Source organism: Rhododendron vialii, chromosome 10a (assembly GCF_030253575.1).
Source record: "Rhododendron vialii isolate Sample 1 chromosome 10a, ASM3025357v1".
NCBI classification, from domain to species: domain Eukaryota; kingdom Viridiplantae; phylum Streptophyta; class Magnoliopsida; order Ericales; family Ericaceae; genus Rhododendron; species Rhododendron vialii.
This window is the reverse complement of record NC_080566.1, coordinates 26,022,186-26,046,608: the sequence shown is the minus strand read 5'-3', so window position 1 is coordinate 26,046,608 and position 24,423 is coordinate 26,022,186. Positions and strand designations below refer to the sequence as shown.

Here is a 24,423-nt window from a genome sequence, read left to right as displayed (position 1 = left end):
CCCGTCTACGACCATGTCGTGCCGTGCCGTGCCCGGCCAACTTTCGTGCCGTGCCCGTGCTATGCCTCCCACTTCCGTGCCCGTACCGTGCCCCGGGCCCACTACAATCGTGCTGTGTCGTGCCGTGCTAGGCCAATACCGTGCCTGTGACGTGCCGTGCTGCCCCGTGCCCGTGTCGTGCCGTGCCGGCACGGCCCATTTGACACCTCTAGCTTAGTTATACTGCTGCAACTTGAGTAACCAATTAGGGTATTAAAACCCAGTAAAACTTTTATTAACTCATGATGAAAGACCATACCCGGCATCACACCTCTTGTGCTCAATGTTTTCAATACATGAATCCAGATTTTACTCCTTGATGTTAAATTATAGGAGTGTGGACTATAATGTCCACTAAACAATCCTTCAGTGTCCATAAGGAAGTATGAACATGTCGAAGATGGATTTCATGTGTCATTTACTGTAGATATACGTACCAACCCATAAATATCGTACAGAGAATACTAAGGAGAGTGAAAGCCTAACACACTTGTATGCGGTAAAAAGTCCTTTATGTGACGGATTCAAACCTACACCTCATCAAATCCTGTGAAAGAATTAATCGGTGAACATTGAATCACATAGCATTCTACTCGTTACAATACCTCCTTATCTCATTTGAATTTCCTGACAATATCTACTATCCGCTTTGATCTCTCTATAGGTATACAAGAAACGCCTACAATTTCCCGAGGAAGCAAGCAATTACAAAAATTGGGGAATCGAAAAGGGCAAAAAAAATGAGTGACCATCAAAAGTGAGGCCAGGTTAGTACAAATAAGAAGTTTGTACCTATATGGATGCAAGGAAAGAAGTGGTAGAAGAATCAGGCAAGCTGGAGGGCTATCTGCTGTAGAAGTAACCTCTTCTGAGACGTATTAATAAGGCCTTTACACTCAGCATCCACCAAGACCTCAGTCATAATGGAAGCTGCATGACCTCTTGGCTCTTGAGAACCTGATGCTTTCCTCAACATAAACACCTGGTAAGGACCAAAACAGATACACGGAAATAAAAAAAATATTCCTAGCGTTGAAGAGAGATTGAAACTAGAAACATGAAAGAAAAAAGCCCCCCAAAAAGGAAAAAATAACGTAACCTCCTATACGATAAACAGAATAACACCATATCAAAGTCCTAATTGTACGAATCCTGACTAGCATTTCTTCCCTTTCCATCCAATGAGAGGGGGAAAGAAAAGAAAGCAAAATGCAACTCTATCGTCTATTAGGCGTATGTAAATTAGAAAAAGGTATTTCAACATTTAAAAATATAAGTCTTCTCCGTACCAGTTCCTCCCAGTTTCCATAATATATATACAGTTCTTTTCAGGTCCAGTCGCCCGGATTTTGTTGTGGTCCGGATTTCTTTCTGAGCCGTTGGATTGGATGGATTACATCCAATGGCTGTGGAAATAAAAGGGAAATAAAAGGGGATTTCCACTCCAGCCCCATTCAGCCCCATTTCGTCGTTCCGTTCTAGAGAAAGAGAACGGATGCGACTGTATACGAATAACCCACGCTGAGATCGAAGACGACGAACATCAGCGTTAAGGTCTCTCTCTCTCTCTCTCTCTCTCTCTCTCTCTCTCTCTCTCATGTGATTTTCGAACTGATTTTTGTGATTTTTTTGTGGTTTCGATCAATCTCGATACGGCCGACGATGAATGATCAGAGCTACGATCGGAGCTACGATAAGCCCTAAGGTCTCTCACTCACTCACTCTCTCTCTCTCTCTTTCTCACTCTCGCGCAGGAACGACTGAATGGGGCTGGAGTGGAAATCCCCTTTTATTTCCCTTTTATTTCCACAGCCATTGGATGTAATCCATCCAATCCAACGGCTCAGAAAGAAATCCGGACCACAACAAAATCCGGGCGACTGGACCTGAAAAGAACTGTATATATATATATATATATATATAGAGAGAGAGAGAGAGAGAGAGAGAGAGAGGGGGCCTGCAAGTACAGGCATGACCACCATATTGCTAGCTTTCAGATCATGACCACCGTATTATTAGTTTTGACTTTTTGAGAAACCGTTTGGATTGCTTTTTGAAAAAAAATTCTCAACTCAAAAAATACTCATTACCCATACTTTCAATCATTACTCACCCCTATCTCCAATCATTATTCTCATTTCTCTCTCCAATCATTACCTATACTTCAAATCATTACTCGCATTTCTCTTTCTACTCATAACCCTACAAAATTTCTCAAAAACTCATCCAAACACTACCACAAATCATGTGCATGTCAGAAAAAAGAGGATGAACAAAAAAAAAAAAACGTAAAAGAAAAAACTTAGGTAAGGGCTGTTAGGCCTTTACTTCAGCCTATAAAAGCTTGCACTCAATAGTCGCTTCACGTATTTATCCATTAAAACAAGCACCCTACTTTGAATTCGAATAGCTCTTCCTTGGGCTAGCCTCTACTTCCATTTGCAATTTTATTTTTTTTCTAAAGCTTCCATCTCCAACAAGATATGTCAAATTGGTGATGTTAAATTTTTTTGAAGGCTTATGTGGCATTTTGACTGAAGGCTTATGTGGTATTTTGACATCTTCAATTTGACATCAAACTCTCTCTCTCTCTCTCTCTCTCTCTCTCTCTCTCTCTCTCTCCAACCTTTACGTCAAAAAAAAAAAAAAAAAACAGAGCTTAAAGGAGGGAGGGAGGGAGGGAGGGAGGGAGGGGGGGTGGGGGGAACCCTCAAACAGTTTTTAAATTCCAAATGGTTAGTATTTTTTAAATTTGGCATGTTGGGAAGGTGTCACAATTGGCATGGGATTAGGGGATGTCAAAGCCACATCAGCTTTGGCATGGCTGAAGGCATATTTGTTGGATGGTCAATTGATGCCAAAACTGACCGTTGGAGATGCCACCTGAGCTTTGGCATCTCCTCCTGGAGATGCTCTAGAGGCCTTACAGGCATTTGTTAAAAACTTGTCCCATAGTGTCAAAATAGTACCACCAAAAGTAGTATATGAGCCTCATTGCCAAACAGTTGTGATTTGGATGCTTTGACATGGCTTTGGAAGGTTTAAAGCATGACCCACAATTTTGCTAGTAATTCATACCCCCATATCTGTGCCAAAAGTGCACCTCGTTTAATAATGATCCCTGCAGTATGGATCCATTGGTTGCCTCCATCCACGAGTCTAGGCTTGGTGGCTCCCACATGCAAGGGATTATTAGGAGCTGGTTCTACATTGGGAAAACTAGTATTGAGCCAGTCTCTCCACTCCTTGCCAATCGATTTTAAGATGGATGCTTTAAAAAAGCCTCCAATCGAAGCTCTATTAACCTCCAACCTAAGTGGAATTCCAAGATGCATTTGCAAGATAGATCAAAGCATCTGCTTGAATATTTAACACCATTTAGTCAAATTGGAGGCATTTGATTGAAAAATTTTCCAAAAACTTTATGCAAACGAGTCATGTACTTTCGCAAACTCTTCGCACAATGATGTCAACTACTCTTAACCAGGCCATACAATTATGTCAATGCAGCACATATTGGTATCAGCGGGGCCGGAGCCAGGCATTGTGGTGGGGTGACCCTGCTCCCCCACACACACACACCAAAAAGGAAAAAAAAAATTGTTTTGAATAATCGGGTTAGATGCCCCATATAAATATGTTCCTTCAAATAATAATTTGTAGAACCTATCTTGAAGCATTTATCCAATAAATTTTTATTTGCTTTTATGGTGGTTCGTAGTTCATATATTCATTCTATCTACTAGTCCTACTCCTACATCATATAAATCTTATAGCTAGTATAGATTTTAATGTCCAATCAATCACAATGGGTCTCAAATAAGAGGATACTACATTACAAATTATGAAAAGACCAACATACATATTCTAAGTTGACATGCAATCCCGATCAAAAAAAAAAAAAAGTTGACATGCAATAGTACAATCCAACTGTCATTTTGTGATATTTTTTCAGAGTCGATGAAATTGGTTCTATTTTCATGTGTAAATTTAGTTTTCCTTTCTACTCCGTCCGTCTCATTTTGTTTCTCTTTTTTGACTCTTACATGTACCAAAATGTTTGTCTAATTCTAAATTGATTTCTAAAAATTCTCATAATGCCCTCTCTTTTAAAGAAATTATGCATTGGAGAAAGTGCCTTGTCATTTAATGCCAAAAAAGTAAAGGACATTCTTGGAAACTCAAAGCTTTTAGATAGTAATCATTTTGTCATATAAATAAGTGGGAATCTCGAAATTGGACAAACAAATTCAAATGGAGGGAGTAATATATTTTCTCTTGCAATTATACTTTAAAAAAATGAGCACGGAACTTCAAAATACCATCTTGGTATCACTAGATAATTTTTTTGTCAAATTCCGGCCCCCCAATACATCATTAATCTGAACAGTTGTTAATGAGAAACCAAAAATATTGGCCAGTAGTTGTTCTTTTAATCCTGCCAATATACGTTCAGATAGTAGTAAACAAGTCGAACAACACTATTATCGTGTAACCACATTGCATCATTGATAGGTGATGGTGGAGGAAAGATACGGGAGGCTCCTACGAGTTAGGAGAAGCTGTAGAGGTGGGGTTGTTTAGGCCGGTGACCAGTGGTGTGATGATATTGGCTGATGGGGGACAAAAGAGAAGGAAGAACGATTTAGATCATCTCATCAGTTTGAAAGACCAGGGTTTAAGTTGACCAAAATAAAAACTCGCGGTTCTAATTGAAAGAAATCAAAACTCATGATTTAAATTATGACGGGGGTAAAATTTGGTTGTTCGTGGTGATTTCCCCAATTTTAGGATAAGTTACCTAGTTTCTTCACTAATCCAATGTAGTCCACATACAGCATATGTGGATAGAATTATTACTAGGTAAATTCTCCTACAGATCATGATTCTATCATATCAAACTAAAAACTTGAGAGATACCTGCCCATGATGTGTTATCTCCAAACAACCCGGTTTCTGGATAAAAGGCTCCCCGTCAATTTGAACTGGGAAAGAATTGGACAAATGAATTCGAATAGCTCTTCCTTGGGCTAGCCTCCTTGCTTGTGAAAGTCCAACCTAAAAACAATTTATTGGCCACATTTTTAGACAAATAAATATCCATATGTGAATCAGACATCTTTCAGAGAAATGAAAAACAACCTTTTTCAGAGCAAAAATTACTTAAACCAAGTGAAACATTACTCATTTGTTTTACATAACAAGGAGGGGAAAATAAGCAACTGGATTTACAAGCACACATTCATCCATAGAGCATAGTTGTATGCATCCATACAATATGTTACATTTGAATGTTGTGCAAAACACATGCCATACATTTGCAGTGTAGCTACAAATTCAATCGTTACATCACCAAATAGAAAAGATGAAACCCGGTAGATGTTGCTTAAGGATTATTATAACCAAAAAAAAAAAAAACAAGGAAGCTTTGAATCACGTTATAATCAATGTTTTTTGTGGTGGTCGGGTAAGAGTAATTTGTAGAACTTTGGATCAATTTCAACACTGGGAAAATTCGAAAATCTATGCATTTGGATTGGAGAAGCAGGTAGTCTTGCCAAAATTGAATTTGTAAAATGTAGCTCTGTTTTGGCTTCAAATCAGTTTAGTCCACACTTGAGCCCTCTAAGCCTAGGCTCAGCTCAACAAGAAATTTGAACTTCTATTCCATTTATCTCAAGCTCAACCCATGTAGACCGGGCTCAACTCTAACACGGAGAACAATTGTATTGGTTTAGACTAACTGGACCGACTTGTACTTCGTTTTGGATTTCCAAAAAGTTTTTTTTAGATGTTTCCTTCGTTAAGGACTTAGAGTGCAACGAAATCAATTTCCTCTTTAGAGCATTGCTCTCTTAGCATTAGTGGAATCCTTCTCGTTTGTTTACCTGTGGACATAGGTTTATGCCAAACCAAGCATCTTGGCCTCTCTTACACAATTATATGTGATTTGATTTCTCCATATTAATTTCATAGAGTTCAGGTTTGTTTATTCTCAAGGCCATCAATGATCGTTGGTGGCCTCACCGTGCAACAGTATTGACCCTACTTTCTATCTCTCGCACAATGTACAAATTGGAACAAAAACACAAAATACATGGGGGGGAAAGTTGACTTAACTAAGAGTCTAAACGATATTGTCCATGCCTAGAACTAGGAGAAAAATATGAACTACAGTTTTATACTCCTTCCGTCCCATATTGATGGTCCACTCACGTCTCCTTAGAAACTTTGATTGGATTTCTAACAATGACCCTTATTTAGGAGAGTTAGTTTGTGTTAATCTAAATGCCTTTTTGTTTGAATTTCGAAGAGAACCAATATTTTGAAGATATCCCAAAAGGAAAAAAGGGACCAGCAATATGGGATAGATGGAGTACCATCTTACACTTGTTCACATTTACAAACATTTTTACAAATCTCCTAAAATACTTAAATGAGTTCAACGGGAAGGGAAACAAGCAATTCAAAAATACTTCCACACCTACAAAACAAAACAAAACAGTCATTTGAAAGAAGAAGGAAAAAAAAAAAAAACAGAATGCAGAATACAAGATATGATTGACAGCACTAATTTAAAGCAGCACAGTGATCTGAAGAATCTTAGCAGAAGGAAAGACGTAGCCAAACATTTGAGACATGTCTATAAATTATAGAAGAGCCAGTATAAGAGAAAATTTTCATACCTGGAGTTTGCCAAGGTGCCATGCTCCAGAAATGCATACAACCTCAAGGAGTTTGTCATGCATGGACTGAAGATTGAAATCATCATCATGCTCGTAATCATTTTGCCAAAGATCAACCCCGCCCATATAGCTGCCTATATTGAGCACAATCAAACCCTCAGCATCCTGGAGAAAAGGAGTAAGCAGAAGAACATCAGAAATATGAAACAATAACAGTAACTATTTGATCAACAAAAATAACAAAACAAAAAAAAAAAAACAACTATTTGAAGACCTTAGTTTATCTGAGTTGCAGTACCTTTGGAATCAGGACGTCTTTCCCATCAACTTCGAGCCAAACTTGCCAGGGTAAGTTAGCACAAGTTCTGTCCATTATGTCCCTAGCACCTTCTTTTGCATATCGCAATTTGTTTACAAACTGTCTTAGATTTCAGCCAGCAAATACTAAAATAGTGAGCACAAAATAAGGGAGCAAGCAATCCAAAAGAAATTACCAATCAAGTGCTATGAAACAACTTTACGTATTTCTAGGCCAATAAAAAGATTAGGCACCAAAGAGTAAGCAATATTCAAGTTCAAAAACACCATTAATAACAACAAGAGATGGCCATCTAAAGGAATTATTAATTTAACATGTATGCATTTTCAACCCATTAACCATGTTGAATGGGTACCTATTAATCTCAACAAAATACTTGTCATAGAATTATCATATCCCTTTTTCAAACTCAAAAGTGTACTAGCATGTCGCCAATTTACTAGTAAGAGAGAAGCATGATATCAACTGTTTCGCTTTAACAAAAAATTAAGAATAGGTTGGCGAAAAGGAGAGTCGCTACCTGACTGTAGAACTTGTCAGGGTTTTCTTCCCGAGTCAGATGGAATTCATATGCAACTTTTGCATCGCATCCAATCCCTGTCGAAGGGAAACTTGCCATGGTTAAGCAGATCAAGAAACACATATTTCATAAGGAATTTAGCTAGATACCAAGAAGATAACATACCTAGATAGTTCATCATGAATTTCGACTGCAATTTACTTGGATCACTATCTGAGTTTTCTTCCAGAATATCAACTTTCCAGCGATCTAGCATTGTAACTGCTGCATGATTGATATCATGTAAGAAAGCGCTCAAGCCGCCTTGTCCTTCAACTGTTGAGAAACCTCCTCCCCATTGCAAAACCCTTGACAAATCATTTCCTGTCCCTAGAGGGAGTACTGCAACAGGTGGTGGTGACTCGAAATTGTGCCTTTCAATAGCATCAAGGACCCATGCAACAGTACCGTCTCCACCACAAACCAAAACCCTAAAATACTGAACGTTACTAAACATCTCTAAACCGTCCTCAGGTCCATGGGAAGAACTGAGTTCAAAAACCTGCAGCCAGAAATAGCAGAACTTAGCTACAACACACAAAATGTTATATTGACCTTGCACACGCAAAAGATATGTGTGCAATTATATGCAGAGATAGTTCAAGAAAAAAAGGGAAAAGAAATATTTGCCAAGTATCCCTCAGAGAAACAATCTAACAAAACTCATAAAAAGACAAAAGATACAATAACCATGCAAGTTATGCCATGTGGTTCGTTGTGTATAACGATTCATAAATTCACATCGGCAATGAAAAATACACAACAGAAAGAAGATCATCATCTTTTCTAGGTAAATTAAAGCACTAAGCACAATCAATGGTGCCTTGTGTGGAACACCATGAAGATTTGAACATTGTTGTGCTTCTTGAAGTGACTCGTGGCAAATTGAGTTTCGCAACTTACAAAAGGAATTTTTGTTATGAACCAAGCAAGATCAGATCCATGTTGATGCAAAAGTAATGTAAAATCTGCTCCATGCAATATTCATATGAAGGCCTCTAACCTCTACCCAAAGTCCCATACATTTACTATCAGTAGGATATGCAGCCAACAGTTCAATTCATATGACATAAAGGAAATCTCACAAGCTTCTCTCTTCCTTGCAAACATATAAATGAAAGCCAATACAACAGCAATGATTAATATTAACCTCACGTTAATTTTCATTATTTGATTAGCAACTGATCAATAGTCCTCATATGCATCTCCCTGAGGATTCTCAGAGAAAATATGAAATTGCGGAGTAAAATTGAAACTCCATGCCGCTCAAGACAAGAATGATTAAGCCATCACACATTCTGAATTGGTTAAAACAGACAAGGGCAGCACCTTTTCTGAAAATAATTATAGTAACATTAGCAACAACCTTCATCGTTCATAAATAAAGACCAAAAATTAGGACACACTAGATTGAGAGAAAATGTGTTCCAGGGAAACCAAACAGCGGTTGACTTTCCACCCGTTTAAAATTCATCTGAGAGTCACTTTACCTACGGAACCACTTAGAGGAGCACTCCCTTGTTAAACACTTCCATTCCTATCATTATCTAAAAATCCAAACATCTAAAAGATAGATAGAAAGGAAGGAATTTATAAAACAAATCACACTCCTGGCATATACGACTTGAGCAAGGGCAATATCAGTTAAAACGTGAAAGATTTCACTTTGAAACAGTTGATCTGTATTTGCTAGGAAACACTAGCTGAATAGAATGGAAACAGTTGTCACCATTGTTTTGAATATTAAATAGATAAAAATGTTTCTGTCATTGGTCATTCAACATAAGTGTCACATGTGAGCAATCACTCATCAGTCTCTGCTCTTCAATGTAAAACGGATAATAGGTGTTCCAATATACCACTGCAGAACAGAAAACTGCTGTGGATACAATTATGAAACTGGAGCACAAGACAGACTGTTATAGGTCAGGCAATGTTGTTATCTCTACTCTGTTTACAACATCTTCAAAGAAACACAAGTAAACCACGATACATCAAACAATCAAACTTTGTCTTCTTTTTAAATTGTTCTCATAATGTTAAGGAGGGTAGATCATGGAAGTTTTTCAGGCATTTGTAAAATATAAGCTATAAGACTGATATTTGTGAGTAAAGTGATTGAAGACTACCTGCACAGGATTCAATAACATGTTCAATCTCCTCCGAAGGGAAGGCCCATTTTGAGCTCCACTCTTGGTATTAATGAAGACAAGAAGAGGTCTGGCGTCATGTGGCAAGTCCATAATTGTATACCTTTTAGATTGACCACAGACAGCAATTTCACTCTTTTTATACATTACCCCATTCTGATTGCCCTTCTTACTAATTACTCCACCATCCTTCAAGAGCCGGTCACAGTCCTTCTCACTGATTAGCTTTTTTAAACACCCACTGAACACATAATGCAGTGCTGTCCTGGCAACTGAATAATACTGTAATTTTCCATTAACAGCACGGCCATTTCCATGTTTGCTTCGATGGCGCCTTCTTCTAATTTGCCCACGAACAATAATATTTTCAGTAATAGAGCTTAGGATCCCGCCTCCAGCTGATTCAGCTTCAATTTCTTTCACGCAGATGGGGGAAAGGACGACTCTTCTAAGAACACCGAGATCACAAGTATCACCAGACTCTTCACACATTTTTGCATGACATCTGACGTGTATAACACGCTGACACCATAAGCAATGCCATGCCGGAGAACCGTCGAGAAGAGGAATTCCACAAGGTTCATCACAGTAAAAACAGAAAGCAGACATCTCAGGGTTCTCATCCATTGTCATCCATCTTTCAGACCAGTGGTGTTGCACATGGCTATAACCAACTTGTGCTATACACTTGCAATCCTTCGCGGCAAACTGGAAACACCGAAAATGAGCCGCTACACCACAAACAGAGCACCGGTGGACAGGGCTATGTGATGCTGCTTTTGCACCCAGGGTTTGTGGAGACACCAGAGAAGTTAGGCACACACAGCAAGTAGATGGCTGCCCACCACAAGCAGAATCTTCCATCCATGTATGATGTGATAAAGGAACTTTTAGCTTCTTCCTGGCTTTCTTCTTTGCTCTTGCAGCAGCTTTAACCCAATTAAGAGATGTCTTTCTCTGCCATTTGAGGAATGCATAAATAACGGCAAGAAGTCCAAATGACCCAGTGACCAACCATCCAAAAACAGATGGACCGTAAGCATCTGAGCTCATCAGTAACCTTACAAGTGGAACACTTAAATCAATCATTGTACACCCAGTTTCTCACAATCTCTATTCCTTCCCAGGCCTATGATGTTAAACATCCAAAGAGAAAAAAGGATTTTGTAGACAAAACCTGAACAACAGAAGACAGCATCATCATTCCGTGAAAAACAAAAGAAACGATCCAATAAAAGTGGAAAAGAAACTGGACTGAACATGTGAAAATATAAAACAAGTACAAAGAAGTGGACTAAAATTTAAGAACCTTAAGAGCTGCCGCAAGTAATTTGTTCTACACAAATTAACAGAGGCAAGGTATAAGCACCAAACACCAAATGAAGACTAAATAAAGGAGCGGCTATTTTCCAGGTACGAACCCCTAATTTTATCTAGGTGTGGCAGGCCGATAGAGTACAAGGCCTTTTCCTTTTCTAAATCATATGGTGTCGGTCGCCACCACTTGTGCCAGTTGGTCCTTCCTTCCAGCCACTCATAAAATATTTAAGGGAATATTCAATCCTATGGGAAAATATCTAAGAGAGTATTCAATCCCGCAAATTTTTTGATTCAAAATTCGACACGAATTAACTGATCAACTTGGTATCGGACATTTATTTTTCAATTCGATGTCGAACAAAAAGCTGTTGAATTGGCCTATTTCGTGTTGTACCTGTTAAATTTTTTTAATTACTAGGGCCCACTCTTTATCAATGGGTTCAGGGGTACTTCCAAACAGATTGTTAAAAGAGGATCCCCCATTCTAATTAAGAAGCCAAAAAAATTAAAATAAAACAAAAACTCATTCAACCTCTGCTCACTGCTGATACAAATAATTATTAATTAGAATGGATAAATTCCCTAAACACCAAAGTCAAAAATTGCTCGCAACGAAACCTAATAGACAACCAACGCATTGGACATACTATCCTCTGTTCCTTCTCCACATTTTTCCCGATGTCAATCGCAAATCAGGCACAAATGCGAGAAATTCGCAAAAATGACCGTAGTTATGAGAGAAAAATTATAATTCACACAAATGCTTTAGAAAACAGGTAATTCAATTCAAATTGAGCTACGGTATCGACAGATCTAAAGTTCCAAAACTAAAAGGATATTCATCCTTCGTCGCCCCTGGACTTCCGACTCAATACAATTATATATATATATATATAATGCAGAGAGAGAGAGAGAGAGAGAGAGAGAGAGAGAGAGAGGGAGAGGAGGTAGGAACCTTTGGAAGCGAATTTGAGAAGAAAGGGAAAAGAAATTAAAACCCTAGGAAGGAGATCAGTGCAGGGATTTGGCACGCGAAAGTCTGGAGCATCTTGCGTCCCAAGTTGAGTCTGGAGATCTGAGGCGCATCTTTTTCGTGCGTAGGTGTGTATATATAGGTTGGGAAAGTTGGGGCGGGGAGAGAGAGAGAGAGAGAGAGAGAGAGAGAGAGAGCAGGCTGGCGGGATTTTCCTACGCAACAAACACGGACCCGAAGTTGGAGGATTTAAATGAGAACAGTACGGCTCGTGCCAATGTGAAATTACGGGAAAGTCCTTTTGGGGCAAAGCGGAAACGACGCGTTTGAGAAAGGACAGGGACAGGGGGTGTCCGTGAGGCGCAGGAGAATCTCCAGCCCGTAAAAGCTTCGTATAACTATAAAGTACTCCGTTAGACAGCCACAAAGTTGAGTGAAAAATGTTATGACAGAGACTGTGTTCGGTCCGAATTGATATAAAACAAACGGTTTGATTCTATTACTCCTACTAGTTTTTAAGTTAAACTATCTATGATCTACTTTATAAATCAGAATTTAATTTTTGATATATTACTATTGATCATCAAACTACATTTTTACGTGGAGATACTATTTTCCGAACCCTATAAGATGGACCGTTCAAATTACTGTAGTGAACGTTCGGTAGGGCCCACAATGGATGGCGGAAACCATGGGGTTTCCACCTCATTCGGAAAAAAATTAATCTCAATTTTATTAACAACATAATTGTAAATTTAGGATAAGAAAAATAGCCTTGTAAATTTAGAGTACAATTTTTTTGTAAAGAAATGTAATTTGACCTAATTTGATATATGTTTGAGTAATTTAGCATAGGTTTGAGTAGGGCGGATTTTAAGGGACTTTTACTCAAATTTGAGTGCAAGTATTAAAAACAAAAAGAAAAGAAAAGAAAAGAAAGGGCTGGAGATGCTGTAATGTTCCATTGAACTCAACTCACATGTTATATTGTTATTTAAACCATTTAATTTGTAAAATTCTCTAAATTCTTTTGAGAAAAAATTAAATTTATTGATCATTAATAACCAGATAATCAAAGATAGCTTTGTCTTAACGTTCACTTTTAAAATTATACTGACCATACATTTTCGTATTGCAAATGTTATGAGAATACTCGGGAGCCCGGAACGGCGGAACCGAGGTTGGGTGTGTAAAAACGATTTTGAAAATGTTGATTTGGAAAAAGGAAAAGTGAAAATGATGACACGGCCTACGAAAACGTTGCATAGGAGAAACTCCGATTACAAAAACACTGACGCCAGTTGAATAGTGAATATGCATGTGTTATTATTAATTTCTGAATTTGAAGTTATTGAATGCACATGTGTTATTGACATGTTATCGCGGAATATTTACCTGCTATAGTATGTTGCTGATATGTCCTATTATTAGAATTTTTTGGTTAGCAGGTATGTGATTATTCTTCTGAGCTTTTATAGCTCACGGTGTTACTATTGTAACCCTGACATATTATACTGGGGGCGACGCTGGTATAATGTGTCAAACTTTGTAGATGCGTAGGGTGAGCTCTACACCTTGGAGGCTTTCGGAGCTGAGGTGCTGGCTAGGATGGAGGAAAAGGCGGAACAGTAGATAAGAACCCTAGTTTCCCTCCTTTTGTCGAATAAATGCACTCTTGTGAAAATTATGTTGTAATAATTAGTCAGAATCTATTCAGGTTTTCAATAAAAATGTTTATTTAACATTCCCAAAATTAGGGGCGTTACACAATTAATTTCAATTTCTTAATTAGATAATGTTCTCAGTAATCTCTGTAAAGTAAACATTTGAGATCATAAAAATAAAATCTCAATAAAATCCATCAAGATGTAACTATTGTAGTGCGCTACAAACCCCTTGTCATTTAGAAATGCTTGATGAATGGTTGTTGATTTTGAACTGTCAACACTCTTCTTTGTGCATTTTCATGTGGCAAATATTGTCCGACAAATGATTCGATCAATTTCAATTTTTGTTTAGGGCGCAGTTAATGCCGCGTCCGGTTGTGATGCCCCAAGGTGGTGTTGGGGCATCATGCCCCCATTTTTCTTGAGCCGTTGGATATTCTTCCTTTAATCTCTACCATTCGTTGAGCCCCTCCCTCTCTCTCCTGTTACCTTCTACGCCGGTTGGAAAAAAATTTAAAAGCCCTAAATTTTTTTGCCAATCTCTCGTTCTCTCTATCTTTTCACGCCTCTGTACCTCTTCCGCCGTTCCACGACGACTCCTTCACAGCACCTCGCCTCGCCTCCGCTCTTCCACTATCTCACGTCTTGCTGCACAACTCCAGTCGAGGTATCTCTCTCTTCAGAATCGAGCTCTCATGGTGGCCCTCAAACAGGCCCAGGCCCACCAACGGCGTGGCTGCCCCAAGCAACAACCGTTATTAATTTCGATTCTTAATGACCCAAGTATGAGCAGTGTATGCATGAAGCTAGTTTCACTAGCCCGGTTTTTAAAGCCAAAATTGAACAATCTTTGAATTAATTCAAACACAGTCAATCAAACCCCAATTAGAATTGGATTTTGACCAAACCCGAGTTCCACTAGTATGGTTTTGATGCCTAATCGGAATCTGTACTTGAACCCCAAATTACAAGAGGAGAATTTTATATTTTTGTTCAATTTGGGGGGAATAGAAATAAAGAAGTTAAATGGGTTGTTGATATCTTGTTGAGGTATATTTTAAACTCCGATTTTGGTTGGGGAGTCTGAGCCGGAGATGGTGGTGGTAAGGGAGGTAATTAGGAGGATTGCAAAAGGGGAATTGGGTGAAGGTGAAGGAGCATTTAGGAATGTTCAGGTTATTCCGTTTGGGAAACAGATTTGTTTGGACAAGAGCTTAATACCGAATAAGGTTGAGGAATTGGTGATTTTCCTTTGATCATTGCATGTGTTTGGCATCAATTTTTTTTTTTTATCTTTCCTTATTGATGAATGATAAATTTTATTTGCAAATTGGAACCTTACATAATCATCTTGGAGTAGCAGTTTCTATTGCAAAGCTTCGAATTCACTTCACTTTTGTCATGGTTTATTCAAGACTTTGACAGTTCATAAGTAGATGATATATATCTTCAATGTTAGGGCAAATAAGTTAATATTTTGTCAAACATTCTCTTGTTCTCTGAATTGTGAATTTCCTATAAATGTGCATAGTTCATTTGTTCTTTTCTTCTTCACCATGTGTTTCTTCTTCTTGTCAATTTTCAAGATGTTTAGTACTTCAGTCTCATGGTGTTAAGTTCCAAACTTACTGTCATATTTATCAAATTGTAGACTTGGGGCCAATGCAATTCATGGTAACTCAATTGAGTCTCCCATTGAAGAGCTTTCCAACCGTGACAACTGATCTACCAAACCATGTTTATGAAACTTGGTCCTGTTAGAAGAATGTTGCCCACGAATGGGAGCTATAGCAAAAGATTACGAATATTCCTCTTCCGAAGCTAAATCAGATGCACCCCAACCACCACTCCCATAGTAGTTGCAAAATGCCAAAGGCTCAACTGAAAAGATGTTATCCGAAAGACTCAACAGAAAGTTCTCGACGCTGAAAGGAAAAATCAATGCCATTGTTGCTATTTTTGTTGTATAGTTCATGGAGATCGATAAACAATGACAAGTACACAAAAGATGCTTGTATTTTTGTTAAGTGTAAATTGCAGTCTCCTTTTTGTTTATTTGGATCATGTAGATCATTAAATTTGATATGCCTTGGTGGCCTTTTTTTCTTTTACCATTGTTAATGGATGTCATGCCTTGGTGGCTCCTCTTTGTTTGATCAATGTTGATGAATTTTCTGTCTTGGTTGACCTTGTTTATGTGTTTAGTGTTGCTAACTTAGAGTGATACCCATTATTTTGATGTGTACGTTATAAATTGGATGTACTTATCATGTCAATGAACATACTTATCATTAATGACACCATGTGTGGCAAGTAAGCAAGACTTTAGACTTGTTGCACCTAAGAAGAATTGGCAAAAAGGTCTAAACATGTAGTCAATATTTCCTTTTAGAAAGGTAAGTACTAGTAAAAGTCATGGTATGTTTGCATGAAGAAGTAATGGTTGAATGTTATGGTGGTAATAATGATCAAGTTTTGCGGTATGCATAGCTTTATTCTATGGTAAGTATGGTATTAACAATGATCAAGCTTTCTGATGTATAGAACGTGAGGCAATGTGATTGATGACTTTCATACAGGAGTTGGAATTGGTTCTGGGACGTGGGAACATAACTAATGCTAGCTTTCATTTTCAAGTTTAGTGAACTCGTTATTCAATTCAAGATGTTGAGTTATCAGACTAATTAGTTTTTTTTTTGGTTGAATTGAACAAACCAATTTTATTAACTATAATGAGTTTATTGGATCTAAGATATGGTAAAAACGTTGTTTCTTAGAACAAACCGATTATCATCATTTCCATCATCATCGCTAGTGTCATCACTAATGTCTATCATTACATTCTTTCCTTTCGAATGAACGTTGTCATCCATCTCTCCAAATTTGGTCAAACTACGACCACAATCAGTGGCAAATGTTTTCTTATATAGTGGTATAAAATGCAATACATTATGGTCAACGTGATCTAAACAAACAAAAAAGGTAATCATTGAGATAAATTTAGATTATGGTCAAATACGACCATAGTTTGTGGTAAGTAATTTCATATATCATGGTAATCGATTGATATACATTATGGTAATTGTTATCTATACAAACCAAAAATATAAGCATTGATCTTTTGTGGCAAGTGTATCATTTTCAAAAGGTAAGTACTAGCATAAATCGTGGTATGTACACATCATGAAGTAATAGTCAAGTATTATGGTGGTAGCAATGATCAGGTAGTGTGGTATGCATAGCCTTATTTTGTGGTAAATATGATATTAATGACGGGTAGGTACACATTTTTCCAACATAACTAATGTACCATAATAATGGTAGTTAATAAGCTAACTACCACAACAAAATTTGATGTCACTTAGTTCTATTTAATTTGTATTACCTTATAATTAAAGCATCATACCTAATGATTAATGAAACTAAATGATTAATTGAATGCAGTATTAGGGATCATGGTTACTCTTACATTAACCAATTGTATCACTCACTCATTAATCGCAATCAACACTATAGTTCACTACTACATCTACTAATGACTTTGATCACTGTCATCTTACATTAACCAATTCATTTTAGCCAATTATTAATGCGCAATCATCACTATAGCATTAGTACAATTGGCCAATAACTCGACTATTATAGTCAATCATCACTCATTGAATATGATCAATTAATTAAGCTCTTAGTCAAATGGCTCTGACTACTATAGCCGATTATATCGATTAATCGTTACCCAACCACTAATTGAATAGTCTAATGTCATATTAGCTACTAATCATTATAATATCACATCAATTGATTGCATAAATTATTTCAAATAAATTATTTAAATATAATTTGGAGATTATTACAATTATATGGTTTATATTTTTAATTTTTAAAAATTTGTTATAAGAAACATATATACACAAAGTAAAACTTTAATGGAATATATTAACAACATTAATGGTAAGTTATTCAAAAAAATAAATGAATAATTATTTTCACAATAATATTTGTTAAATATGTAATTATAAATAATTCAATGAAATATATTTTTTAAATGAGTATAAAATAAAGGCAATTTTTTGGCTTAAATAATTAGTTTCAAAAAATTGTTACAAAAAGATTGGTTTACAAATTAAATATTATTAAATTATATTTATATTTTCACCAAATATTTGGTAGTATATTACACAAATGATTAGAAAAATGTCAAAAAGTAGGGGGAATATGACAAAAAAATTTAATAATTACAAAAATTTCTGCAAAAAGGTTCATTTTCCCGCAAAAAAATAATAATAATAATTCCCGCCAAACCAGCTACTTGAAGAACCCATTAGAGAGAGAAAGGGCAAAAAATGTTGAACTGTAGTCTTTAGTTGTAGTAAGTATACAGTATTTGTGTGGTACGTATCAGCATAAAATATGGCAAGAAGAGCCTATTTTCATGGAAAGTATAATTCTGTTTTTTAACTGAAAAAATGCAAAACCACTTCACTTTTTGGGGGTGGTTTTGAACCAAGGGCTTATATTCACCTAAAATTTGATCTAAAGGTCCATATTAAATGGGGGCATCATGCCCCAATACCACATTAGGGCATCATAGAAAAATTGGCTAATGCCACGAAGGTTTATTTTGGTGCCATGACACTTTGTGTGTAGTCACCATTCTACCACTAAAAGAGCCAAATAGTCCTCCCCTCCCCTCCCCTCCCCTCTCTCTCTCTCTCTCTCTATATCTCTCTCTCTCTCTCTCTCTCTCTCTCTCTCCTTCCTGGTTCAACTATTTCCCTCTAAAAAGAGTGCAATCTACTCGTCCTCTTTTCCTTGCACCCACTTTTCTCTCTCCTTGTATTTCTTTCTATCAACCATTACTAGGGAGCAATCCTAATTTTGATATCAAACAAAAAAGTCCCGGTACGAGCATAGTATAAAAATTTACAATCCTTTTAGGTATACAAAAAGAAGCTGAGAGACTGAAAGTTTTATAATCACAATCTGTTTTTGCAATTTCCTTTCTATCTTCTCACGATTTGGTATAACGTTGGAGATCCTTTGGACGGAAGACAAAAAAATGTATAATGATCTGAAGGCTGCGATGGTCCTCGATTTCACGATCAACCCCCGTTGCACACAAAGGATGGGTGCTGTAATGACCCGAATTTTCACATCAATTTTTTTATTATAATTCTTTTACTAAAAATCATTTTATCATTTATTAAAGTGATTGTATTATAATTTAACTCTAGGAGTTAGCCATTAAAAACCCTTCGATATCATAGGATTTTTATTTTTATTCTTTTCATATCTTAAACCTTGATATCCTTGTACCCAACTATTATAGAACCCTAACCTTCGGTCCGTGATCCTAAAAATCTAGGATAATATTTCATTGGATTTTATTAGATATGATATGATTAGGATAAGATATGATTGGATATCCTAAGATATACTTAGATATATTAAGATTTTATTAGATTTTATTAGATATTATAAAGATTTTGTTAGATATTATATAGATTTGATTGGATATTATAAGATTTTATAAGATTTGATTAGATATTATTAGATATACTTGGATTTTCTTAGATTATATAAGATTTGCTTTAGATTTTATTAGATTTGATTTGATCTCTAGATGTGATCTAGATTCTTCTTGTTATTAGTATAAATAGGCAAGTCTCCTTTCCTTCCCTCCACGCACCACACCTCACTTCCTCACTTCTCATTCCAATTGTTAGCTTAGAGAGAGAAAAGAAGGGGAGAAAGAGAAAGAGGAAAAAAAAATTATTCTCTTTAAATTCTTCAATCAAGCTGAAACGATATTACTCCGTCCACATTTTCACCCGACGTACTCCATAGCTGCTCTACCGCCAAGAAGAATGGTAGAAACCTCCTATCTGCTCAGCTAAGTATAATGTTGATGTGCTATATGTTTAACTATTTATATATTATTTTTAGGATATCACATGATTAAACTGTTTAAATTGAAAAGTTGATTTTATCGTCGTAATGCTTAATTAACTGCATGTTTGTTGATAAGTTGTGATGTTATAATTTTCAATGTTGTCGAAAATAGAGATGCATGAAATTAGTGGTTTATTATTATCGCACAATTGTGGCAAGCTTTGAAAGAATAATGTGAACGCGAGAAATGTTGCATGATTACGAGACACGAGAAATGAGAAGTGAAATACAAAAAGTAAAAAGAAAATGAAATGTGAAAGATTAGTAATTGTGTGAGCATGAGAACCCGATGGAATCTGAAAGAATGGTTAGCGGAATCATGGCTCGGGTGTGTGTGTGTGAGCATGAGAACCTGATAGAATCTGAAAGAATGGTTAGCGGAATCATGGCTCGGGTGTGCGTGTGTATGAGCATGAGAACCCAATGGAATCTGAAAGATGGTTAGCGGAATCATGGCTCGGGTGTGCGTGTGTGAGCCTGAGAGCCCGATGGAATCTGAAAGATGGTTAGCGCAATCAGTGCTTTTGAGTGGCAAAATTTGAACTTAGCCTGGGAGCCCGGTAGGTCCTTAAAGATGGTCAGCGGAACTAGTGCTCGAGAAAATAAAATAGAAAGTGGAATCGATACTTGAAAAATGATGACATGGTTTACGATATGCTACGATAACTCTGAAAGACACCGACACATTTGATTATTTTTGTGATGCTAATTTTTTTTTTAGAAATGATAAATTGTTATATATTATTTTTGTTAGTGTATGGGACATAGGGGTAGGAGTTAGCTATTGGGCTTAATTGCTCACGGTGTTACTTTTGTGACACTGACATCTTATGCCAGAGTTTAGAGACGAACAGGGGTATTTTATAATTGGAAGAGTTTGGTGCTGAGCAGAATAATGCAGAGGAAGACAGTCGTCCAGAGAAATGAAAGTTACCTTAGTACCCCTCCCTCATCTATTTAAATAAGTGTAACACGAATTTAAGGATAATTTGGCTTGTAATGATGTTATGTTTCGTTTTATTTAATAAATGTTGGAAAATTTATTAAATTAACGTTCCCTAGAATCAGGGAGTTACAAAATGGTATCAGAGTCCTGGGTTCAAAACCTCGGCCTTGGGAAGTATGGGTAGACCATAAGATAGTTCAACCATTGCACAAACATGAAATGAGTTTAAGTTTACCATCCCAAATTGGGTGAAATTCTGACAAAACAACCTCCGGGTTGAAGCAAGGTGTGGAAATTGGCAGTACCGCCGAGCTGGGAATTTCCGAACAATTGGATGATGACTTAAATCAAGGATCGAATGTGGAATTTGGAAATTCAAATATATATATATATATATATATATATATATATATATATATATATATATATATATTTCCTTGTAGATGAAGCACCCTACGAGACTGAGATAGGCGTATATACGGTTCGATATTTGGACATCTTCTAGATCAGTTAGGAAGGCTTAGCAGTGGTTAGACTTTTAATGTAGTAGTTAGGAAGAGGGATGACGAAAACCTAACTTAGGAAGCCTCGACTATCTATTATTGCTTGTTTTATATGCTTCTTTTAGTACTTGATCATTATTCGTGTACGCACACTTATCTTTATGTCTGCCTACTGTTTGTGTACGATTGCACCTTACATTGTTAAGTCTAATATATGGCCTTTCTTATATAGATGAAGCCTCTATACTAAATCCTTAGAAATTTTAACTTGTAGATGGTGACTACGCGAAATAGCTTAGGAAATGATAATACCAATAACGGATAGAATGAAGTATCAACATCCAATGGTCCGCTAGTTACTAACCAAGCGAACGGAACGGTAGACCTCGCCCAACTGCTGCAAGCCTTCATTGCAGTCACTAACAATGTGAACCGACCACCACCCAATGCAAATGTGCCTAGACCAATGACACGTGCCCAAGTAATGAACAAGTTCTGCAAACGCCGACCACTGGCATTCCATGGAAAACCTGACCTGATCTTGGCAGAAGCTTGGCTGAAGGAAACCAAAGTGATATTCCGAACTCTAGATATCACTCGAGATGGAGACCGTGTGGCCCTGGCCACATATCAGCTAAAAGGAGAGGCTCGCAATTGGTGGGAGCTAATGGAAACGACTCACGATGTCGCTATAATGACATTTGATGAGTTTGAAAACATCTTTCTGGACAAGTATTTCCCAACACCGTTAAAACAAGCTAAGGCGCATGAATTTATGAACCTTGAGCAAGGGACACTGACAGTTACTCAATATGCTGCTCGGTTTGAGGAGCTGTCTTGCTATGCCCAGAATATCATCCCAACTGAAGATGACAAGGCAAGAAAATTTGAATGGGGACTCAGTACATCCCGGAAAGCTATTGTAGGGCACGCGTTTCCCACTTACTCTGAAGTGGTGAAATGTGCACTAAGGTTAGAGAGAGCAGATATGGACTACAAAAAGAAGGCTGAGACTAGCATTGGAGGGCCAATAAGAACCGGCCAAAACAGCAACACCAATTCCGACAACCGTGGACCGTACCTTATGAAACCATTTAACTCGCAGGCAAACAATCAACCCTGGAGATCTGTTGGAACGACTCAGGGCCAGACTCAAGGGCCACCACAAGGAACTGGTCGCGATATCACAACGATGCAGTGTCACAACTGCCAAGAATGGGGACATTACAAGAATAAATGCCCACATCCTCAGAAGGAGAAGAGCACTGAGGCGGGAAATCAACTCCCAAAAAGATCTATTGAGTACGGTGGCATTAAAGAAGGATGATATATTTTTAGTATAAGCCACCTTAATTGCCGTTTACTTTAGAATAAATGTAGTTTGATCCATCTCGACTATGTAATAACATTATTAAGCTAGCCCACGGAATCAATGTGACAAATTTCGAAACCACCTCAGAAATAGATTGACGTACATATTTCTATTTTAAGGGGGGTAGAAGGGAAAAAAAAAACCCCATAACATTTTAATTTCGAGGACGAAATTATTTTAAGGGGGGTAGGATGTAATGACCCGAATTTTCACGTCAATTTTTTTTATTATAATTCTTTTACTAAAAATTCTTTTATCATTTATTAAAGTGATAGTATTATAATTTAACTTTAGGAGCTAGCCATTAAAAACCCTTTGATATCATAGGATTTTTATTTTTATTCTTTTCATATCTTAAATCTTGATATCCTTGTACCCAACTATTATAGAACCCTAACCTTCGGTCTGTGATCCTAAAAATCTAGGATAAGATTTCATTGGATTTTATTAGATATGATATGATTAGGATAAGATATGATTGGATATCCTAAGATATACTTAGATATATTAAGATTTTATTGGATTTTATTAGATATTATATAGATTTTTATTGGATATTATAAGATTTTATAAGATTTGATTAGATATTATTAGATATACTTGGATTTTCTTAGATTATATAAGATTTGCTTTATATTTTATTAGATTTGATTTGATCTCTAGATGTGATCTAGATTCTTCTTGTTATTAGTATAAATAGGCAAGTCTCCTTTCCTTCTCTCCACGCACCACACCTCACTTCCTCACTTCTCATTCCAATTTGTTAGCTTAGAGAGAGAATAGAAGGGGAGAAAGAGAAAGAGGAAAAAAAAACTATTCTCTTTAAATTCTTCGATCAAGCTGAAACGACGTTACTCCGTCCGCATTTTCGCCCGACGTACTCCATAACTGCTCTACCACCAAGAAGAACGGTAGAAACCTCCTATCTGCTCACCTAAGTATAATGTTGATGTGCTATATGTTTAACTATTTATATATTATTTTTAGGATATCACATGATTAAACTGTTTAAATTGAAAAGTTGATTTTATCGTCGTAATGCTTAATTAACTGCATGTTTGTTGATAAGTTGTGATGTTATAATTTTCAATGTTGTTGAAAATAGAGATGCATGAAATTAGTGGTTTATTATTATCGCACGATTGTAGCAAGCTTTGAAAGAATAATGTGAACACGAGAAAATGTTGCATGATTACGAGACACGAGAAATGAGAAGTGGAATACAAAAAGTAAAAAGAAAATGAAATGTGAAAGATTAGTAATTATGTGAGCATGAGAACCCGATGGAATCTGAAAGAATGGTTAACGGAATCATGGCTCGGGTGTGTGTGTGTGAGCATGAGAGCCCGATAGAATCTGAAAGAATGGTTAGCGGAATCATGGCTCGGGTGTGCATGTGTATGAACATGAGAACCTGATGGAATCTGAAAGATGGTTAGCGGAATCATGGCTCGGGTGTGCGTGTGTGAGCTTGAGAGCCCGATGGAATCTGAAAGATGGTTAGCGGAATTAGTGCTTTTGGGTGGCAAAATCTGAACTTAGCCTGGGAGCCCAGTAGGTCTTGAAAGATGGTCAGCGGAACCAGTGCTCGAGAAAATAAAATAGAAAGTGGAATCGATACTTGAAAAATGATGACACGGTTTACGATACGCTACGATAACTCTGAAAGACACCGACACATTTGATTATTTTTGTGATGCTAATTTTTTTTTAGAAATGATAAATTGTTATATATTATTTTTGTTAGTGTATGGGACATAGGGGTAGGAGTTAGCTATTGGGCTTAATTGCTCACGGTGTTACTTTTGTGACCCTGGCATCTTATGCCAGAGTTTAGAGACGAACATGGGGATTTTATAATTTGGAAGAGTTTGGTGCTGAGCAGAATAATGCAGAGGAAGACGGTCGTCCAGAGAAGTGAAAGTTACCTTTGTACC

The 24,423-nt window shown here is 37.0% G+C and overlaps 2 protein-coding genes across 3 annotated transcripts; one reads left to right on the top strand and one right to left on the bottom strand.

Annotated features, from left to right (window-relative positions):
- Positions 1-589: 589 nt before the first annotated feature.
- Positions 590-12,265, bottom strand: LOC131303588 (diacylglycerol kinase 2). 2 transcript variants are annotated; one of them, XM_058330531.1, is made up of 8 exons: positions 12,029-12,265; positions 9,733-10,930; positions 7,730-8,105; positions 7,565-7,641; positions 7,024-7,143; positions 6,726-6,890; positions 4,960-5,097; positions 590-1,021 (listed from the first exon to the last, which is right to left on the bottom strand). In XM_058330531.1, the coding sequence occupies exons 2-8, from the start codon at positions 10,840-10,842 to the stop codon at positions 866-868; spliced, it is 2,142 nt and encodes a 713-aa protein (XP_058186514.1). In that variant the 5' UTR covers positions 10,843-10,930; positions 12,029-12,265; the 3' UTR covers positions 590-865. The 2 variants fall into 2 exon arrangements, with proteins under 2 accessions (XP_058186514.1, XP_058186515.1); XM_058330532.1 differs by lacking the exon at positions 12,029-12,265 and adding an exon at positions 11,063-11,211.
- Positions 12,266-21,580: 9,315 nt separating this feature from the next.
- On the top strand, positions 21,581-22,441 carry LOC131303052 (uncharacterized). The gene has a single exon (XM_058329843.1). It carries the CDS (start codon positions 21,581-21,583, stop codon positions 22,439-22,441), a length of 861 nt encoding a protein of 286 aa, XP_058185826.1.
- The last annotated feature ends 1,982 nt before the right edge of the window (positions 22,442-24,423 follow it).